At 53.9% G+C, this 7,216-nt stretch overlaps 1 protein-coding gene and 1 long non-coding RNA gene across 2 annotated transcripts in view; one reads left to right on the top strand and one right to left on the bottom strand.

Annotated features, from left to right (window-relative positions):
* A1BG (alpha-1-B glycoprotein) overlaps positions 1-3,995 on the bottom strand; it is a 6,276-nt gene extending 2,281 nt beyond the window's left edge. The window contains exons 1-5 of the mRNA XM_045292338.1: positions 3,921-3,995; positions 3,802-3,837; positions 3,453-3,725; positions 1,181-1,453; positions 673-960 (exon numbers count right to left, since the gene is read on the bottom strand). Of these exons, the coding sequence (XP_045148273.1) occupies positions 673-960; positions 1,181-1,453; positions 3,453-3,725; positions 3,802-3,837; positions 3,921-3,954 (904 nt within the window). The 5' untranslated portion in view covers positions 3,955-3,995. The remainder of the gene's footprint in view (positions 1-672; positions 961-1,180; positions 1,454-3,452; positions 3,726-3,801; positions 3,838-3,920) is intronic.
* LOC123521932 overlaps positions 1-7,216 on the top strand; it is a 16,820-nt gene that overhangs the window by 5,527 nt on the left and 4,077 nt on the right. The gene's annotated exons all lie outside the window — the stretch shown is intronic.

Below are 7,216 nucleotides of genomic sequence, written 5' to 3'. Positions count from 1 at the left end.
CTGGCCCTTCTTGGCTATCACACACGCAGTCACACACATTCACAATTACACACATTCACTCACACTCACATTCATACACTCAACATGACCTTAAAAACCCATGAGGGCTTGGGATCTGTCTGAGCATAGCTCCTGGCCCTAAGCTTCCATCTTGGCATTACTCCAGTGAATGTGAAGGATACTGTCCCAACATCCACTCCCCCACCCCATCCCTACTCTCCCCCTTACCCCCTGCCAAGCATGGGGGGGGGGCACTCAGGCCAAGCTCACTGAAGGTGACCACACACAGACATGAAGTCTAGGAAACACAGGTTGGCCACGAGCTGGCCTAATGGCCACCTGGTGTTGACAGCACCTACAGGCGGGTCTCAGCGCCCACCTGTGCTGCTGGGTTCTGGAGGCGCACCTGTGTGGCCTAGGCCAGGACTTCCCATTTGCCCATTTCCTTGTGATGTGCCCTCGAGGTTGCTGTGGTTACCACCCCAGTGTCGAATGGGGGAGGGGCGTGGGGAATGAGGCCTGCAGATGAGTGGATAAATCTAAGCCCTGCTGCCTGAGGCCCGGCCCGCACTCCTATCTTTTTTCCTCCACCCCAGCCCCCCAGGATGGAGCTCCCTGACCTCTGGGCTACACCCTGTCCCCCGCTCCCCACTCCGTAGCCTGCTGGCTCACCGTCACTCAGCAGCAGTTCCACAGGCGCGCTGTCACTGGACCAAGCCTTGTCAGAGTTGTACAGGCTATACCGGCAGGTGTAGAGGCCGCTGGCCAGTGTGTCCGAACTGAAGTACACTCGACCGGGGGTAGTGCTGTACATGCTTACCAGCATTTGGACGTCTCCCCGCCAAAGTTGGAATTGCACGCCGCTCAGGGGCGCCACACAAAGCAAGTCCTTTTTGGTGCCCGGAAGCAGGACAGCTGTGTTCTCATTCTGGATGCTCAGTGTTGGTGGGGGTGGCACCTCTGCAAGGCAGGTGGGAATGACACATCCCCCCAGGACATTGCTGTATGCCCAGCCTCCATACCTTGCTCTCCCTGGCCAGCTCCTATGTAACTATCAAGGCCAGGCAACTATGCAGGTGTCCTGGGACGGAGGGGCGTTCAGCGTGCAGGGCAGAGAGCAGCCTCACCCTCCCAGAGCCTCCACCCCCGGGAAGCCCTCAAGAGCGGTCCTTGCACTCACCCAGCCCTTCAATGTTCACGGTGGCACTGGACTCCGAGAGGTGGCCTGAAGCATGTGTCCGGTAGCTGCAGCTGTAGTTGCCAGCACGGTGGACCAAAAATGTGGCCTTCACGTCCTTTGAGGCCTCGGCCACCTCCAGGAACTCATCATCCCCCTCCCGCCTCAGGAGGAAGGTCACACCCTGTAGTCCCCCACTGCACACCACTGTGGTGTTCAGATGCGGTGTGATCCAGGACACTGGCTTAGCCGAGAGTGAGGGTTGGGGCAGGGACTCTGGAGAATGGGATAAGGAGAGTGGTCAGACTGGACCTGGGTCCTCCTCTCAGGAAAACCAGGTCAGGAATGTGAACAGTTTTGGTAGCATGCAGAATGATTTGGACAGTGGATTGTTGCAGATGCAGTTAGGTTAAAATTTAGTGTCCTAACATTTGATCTCCCTTTTGAGCCATTTTAAGTTTGTTCTAGTTTCTAATATTCTCTACTTTTTTTTTAATCATCTTATTGGGGGCTCATACAATTCTTACCACAATCCATCCTCCATCCATTGTGTCAAGCACATTTGTACATTTGTTGTCCTCATCATTCTGAAAACATTTGCTTTCTACTTGAACCCTTGGTATCAGCTCCTCATTTCCCCCCCTCCCTCCCTGCCTCCCTTCCCTCATGAGCCCCTGATAATTTATAAATTACTATTATTTTGTCATGTCTTATACTGTCTGACGTCTCCCTTCACCCACTTGTCTGTTGTCCATCCCCAAGGGAGGGGATTATATGTAGATCCTTGTAATTGGTCCCCACTATCTAACCCACTTCCTTCCACCCTCCCAGTATCGCCACTCTCACCACTGATCCTGAAGGATGCATCTGTCCTGGATTCCCTGTGTTTCCAGTTCCTATCTGTGCCAGTGTGCATCCTCTGGTCTAGCCAGATTTGTCAGGCAGAATTGGGATCATGATAGTGAGGGGAGGAAGCATTTAGGAACTAGAGGAAAGTTGTATGTTTCATCGTAGCTACACTACACCCTGACTGACTCGTCTCCTCCCCTCAAACATTCAGGAAGGGGATGTCCAGTTGCCTACAGATGGGCTTTGGGTCCCCACTCACACTCCCCCTCATTCACAATGATATGATTTTTTTGTTCTTTGATGCCTGATGCCTGATCCCATCAACACCTCATGATCACACAGGCTGGTGATCTACTTTCTTTTCAATGGAGGTTTTAATCTGTTTTACTTTGTTATTGTTGCTGGGTTTGTTTGTATTATATTTTTCTGTGTATAAAATCCAGGGTGGTTAAATCTATAGAGAAAGTAAGTAGGTTAATGGTTTCTTGGCAGTATGGCAGAGAAAGTTGGGGCGGAGGAATGGGGAGCTAATAACTATGAGTACAAGAATGAAGAAAATGTTCTAAAAATGATTGTGTTGATAATTGTGCAACTCTTCGTGATGGGATTGAACTAGTGGACTGTATGATATGCGAATCATATGCCAGTAAAACTGTTGGGGGGAAAAATCAGGTCAGGAAACTAGGGCAGTGGGGGACATTTATAGGGAGAAGGGGGGCAGGGACTAGCACAAAGAGGAGCAGAAAGCAGGCAGAACCACCCCGCCATCTATGGCGCTTTCCTTTATTGCCCTTTCTCTCAAATTGAAGGTGTGCAGCAGACAAGCCAACGCATTCACTGAGATCGAGTCATGCAGTCTCATGCAATCTTCCAGGACAGAGTAGAACTGCCCCTGGAACTGTGCCGGAGTAGAAAGCCTCCTCTTTCTCCCACGGAGTGGCTGGTGATTTCGAACTGCTGACCTTGGGTTAGCAGCCCAGCATGTAACCACCATGCCAGCCAGGGCTCCTTAAACAAGTCTCTATGGCTCTCTTTATGTCTCTGTGTAATTCACACGATATTCCCAACTTCCTCATCCGGCAATTGAATGCAGCCGATGAAAATCAGATCTAGTGTACGGCACTGCTTCCCGGCTTTTATATGTGCGGAGAAACTGCTCAAACCTGCGTGGCTCCTGCTCTCCCCCTGTTGGTGCTCTCATCTGCGTAGTATCTCTGAGGTCTGCCTGTGTAAGGCCCCTACTGTGGGCCAGGCCTGCCTTACACCTGAGCCTTGGCATGTTGGTGCCTCACAACCTCTGGGGTCAGGTCCACTCAGCTCAGAAAGGAGGTCGATGGAAGGCCAAGAGAGGGAGAGTTAGGGGTGGGCAAGAGAGGTCCCTTCCCAGGTCCTTGCCTCTTGGTCGCTCATCAGGGCCTCTGCTTACCTGCCCCAGACACCTCCACCAGCTGGCTCAGCCCCGTCCACCTGTCGCCCATGCCCGTCCGGCACCTGTAGAGTCCCCGGGTTTCACTGGTCACTGCTCCTAGGACAAAGCGGTACTCCAAGGCCAACACGTTCACAGGTTCCTGGGCCACCCCATCCTTGAAGAGCTGGAAGCCCAGGCTGGCGGTGTAGGCCCGGCACGTCAGGGTCACATTGGCCCAGGGCTCCAGCAGGGATTCAGCCTCCATCCACAGCGTAGGTCGGGTTTCAATAACTGCATAGGGAGGCCGGGGTCAGCATGGGGGTGCAGCCAGGACCAAGGGCTCCCAGCCCCCACCTCTAGTACTCACAGATGGCTGCCATGGTGGCCGGACTCAGGGCAAAGCCTGTGGAGACAACACCTGTGAGGACCCCGCTACTCCCTTCCCGTGCCCTCCCGCAGAAGGGCCCTGGCTGAGGTGTGCCTCACCCCAAATCAGCAGGGAGGCCAGCAGCACAGACATGGTGCCCAGTCTCCGTGCAACAGCCCGGGAATAACTGGAAGGAGTGTCCAGGTTATATAATAGAAGGGTGTTGGGGCGGGGGTGCAGAGCATTGACCTCCTGCTGCTTGTTTGCGCTTCCAGGAAGCCGGGAGGTGACTCCGGGGAGGGCAAAGGGTGTCCCTGGGGATTCACAGTCCCAACACGAATTAACGAGGTTGTTTTGCTGTGTGCCGTTCCTGTAACAGAGCCACAAGTCGGTGACTCCAAAAAGCAGGCATTTCTTCGCTTACAGTTTCGGAGGCTGGAAGTGAGAAGTCAGGGTGGAAGGCCTACTCTTCCTGTTAGAATTCAGGGCACCAGCTATGGTGGAAGACTTTCTCTCTCTGTTAGAAATCAGGGCACCAGCTATGGTGGAAGACTTTCTCTCTCTGTTAGAACCCAGGGCACCAGCTATGGTGGAAGGTCTCTCCATCAGCCATGGGGGAAGGAAGGTCCCTGTCTCTTGTTGACATCTGTGGTCTTGGTGGTCCTTGGAGATCTCCCTGTGCTTCAGCGCCAGTCTTCCCCTTCCAAAGTCCTGCTGGCTCCCAGCTTGTCTTTCTGGATGGTAACCAGACCCCTGTCTCAGCTGCCTTCTCTACCCTTGGATCTGCTGTAGGAGAAATGGCGTGGCTCAAGCCAAGGTCGTACGTCCAGCACGGATCCTGAGCAAACCTAACCTAACCCTCGTTCGCACAACCTAATCCTGCCTCAGGAACAGAAGGGACAAGTCAATCCCAAATGGAACCACTATGCCTCGAGGCCAACATTTCCATCACCTCACGATGGGGAGACCTCCCCGCAGTTCTGGGGATCAGCCCACCCAGGCTGACACACAGTCGATGCATGGCATGTGCCCTGGAGTTGCCTCCTCACAGCCACCCCGTGACAAGGCAGAACTGCCCTGTCTACTTGGCTGTGATCTCTTTCTCCTTTGTTCCTGCAGCCTTTTGATTGGAATGTAATACAGATATCATATCATTCCCTAGTTCAGCCACAGCAAGCAGTTCTGTACAACTGCTACCACAGTCTGTTTCAAAACATTCTCTTTCTTCTTGAACTCCTTGAGATCAGCTCCCTTGACACCCCCACCCTACTCCCACCTTTCCCCACTCTGTCCCCCAGGAACGCTTGTTCTACGTGCTGTCTCTATAGGCTCATCAATCCTGGGTTTCATACCCTGATAAAGAAAGAAACATGTAACAAAAATTCAAGAGGGTGACCCCCAATAACAAACTACATTGGAGCTAAACCCCAATATGGAAAAGAAGGGAAGAAAAGAACACACAGGAAGTGTTGAAAACCCAATCGGGCCCAACGTGCATCCGAGGAGAATCAAGCCACAAGGTTGTAACTGCTCGAGTCAGGTTTCCCCTCTTGATCTTTTGTGGTCGTGGCTCCGATGCTCTCTGGGTGACCAGCCCTCCACAGAGAGGGACATCCTGGAGATGGTTCCCTGTGTGCCTCTCGCATACTTGGCTGTCAGCTCTATGGGGAGCAGATCAGAGGTCTTTCCCTGTGGAGATTGGGGGGTGGGGTGGGTGTCTGTTAGTAACTGAGTGCTTACCTGTGCTACCACCAGGCCCCTTTGAAGGTGTGTCCTCCAGGTTAATCTCCCCATCTCCAGACCCCTGGATTACCCTAGTGGGCAGTGGTCTGGGCAGTAGATGACAGTGATCATGGGGCCGGGATGATGGCCATGGGCAGGTGAGCAGGAGAGCCTGTATCAAAGGCACTGATGTTGTTGGGGACCAGCAGGGCCCTGCCCCCTTCAGACCCAGGTTTGGTCATACGAACCCCCAAAGTCAAGACCCTTGTGGGCCCAGAGGCCCTCCCAGCTGGTCTCTGTCGTCACTGAGTTCAGGCTGGGCACCCCACCGCCCTTGGTCCTGGCTGAGCCACAGCGGCGAGGAACCCCCAAAGAAGGCACTCACTCTGGGCAGAGCCCTCAGCCCGGCCCCACAGTGCCCCGGCTGTCACCTTAACCACAGCACATGGCTGGTCCTTTCTCCCACAGGGCCGCGCAGCTGGCCTGCTCAAACCAGCGCCCTTTCCGTGAGCAGCCGAGCGCTTCATCCCTGTGCCACCAGGGATTCCTGCCAGGACGGGACCCGTGAGCCGCATCTTCGAGTGCACCCTCCCTGCCCTGTCTTCATCCGTGCATGGCACACCTTTCCTGGGCCAGGCCCTCCTGGAGGCCAAGCTGGATGGGGAGCACATGGGTAGCTGGTGTAGAGGACATGGGCCCCAGTGGTGTAGCAGACACTGGGTGCAGAGGGACCTCGTGGAATTGGAGGGGTTGGCAAGGCTTTTCAGGGAGAATTAGATCAGCGGCTGGCGCCTTACACACAGAGGACAGGAACGGCCAGCTAGCACCAGGGCTAGCATGGTAAGAGTGGAAGAGGAGGCCAGGGGCAGAGTGGGGGGGAGATGGGGCCCTGTCATGCTGGGCCTAGTGAGGCCGTGTGGGGACTGAGTGGGATGGGGAGCTGGGGGGTGGGAGTTGTGTGTCCATTTGGTTAGGGTGTGCTTTCTCAGTAGTTTGACATGTAGAGGACTCATTGCTCTTCCATAACCTTGTTATCATCAGGCACCGTCGAGTCAGAGCTGACTCTCAGAGACACCCCCACCCCCACCACGTGCACAATAGCACAAAACCCTGTCCACTCTTACCCCCTCCCCACAGCCAGCCCTGTGCTTGAGCATGTCGCAATAGCCATGGGGTCAGCACATCGCCTTGAGGGCGGGCCTTGTTGCTGCTGACCCTCTCTTTACCAAGCTTGATGTCCTTCTGAGAACACACCCTCAGTGTGGAAGGGGAAGTCCAGCCGTGCTGGCATCTAAGGAGCGCCTCCTGATGTGCTTCTCCCGAGGCAGGTTTTGTCATCCACTTCTCCTCCTCCTCCTCCTTTATGAAGACAACCATGTGAACACATATCTTAGAATGATATTCATCACAAAGGACACTTGAAGGGGGAGGGCTCTTGCCCTCAGCTCCTCACTGTGTGATCATTTCTAGCTGGACACACTTTGCAGCAGAGCAATGGTATTTCCTTTTGGCAGGGTCTGCCCCAGTTGTTCTCTTTTCCTTTTTTTAATTAATAAATCACTTTATGGGGGACTCTTATGATATAACAATCTATACATCCATTATATCAAGCAGACATGTACGGTCATTGGCATCAACAATTTCTAAATGTTGTCTTTCTTCTTGAGCCCTTTCACACCAGCTCCTCTTTTTC

This window comes from Echinops telfairi, unplaced genomic scaffold (assembly GCF_000313985.2).
Source record: "Echinops telfairi isolate 266 unplaced genomic scaffold, ASM31398v2 ScPeMD7_655;HRSCAF=1070, whole genome shotgun sequence".
Classification (NCBI taxonomy): Eukaryota; Metazoa; Chordata; class Mammalia; order Afrosoricida; family Tenrecidae; genus Echinops; species Echinops telfairi.
The sequence above is the reverse complement of the archived record's forward strand: the minus strand, read 5'-3'. Positions and strand labels throughout refer to the sequence as shown.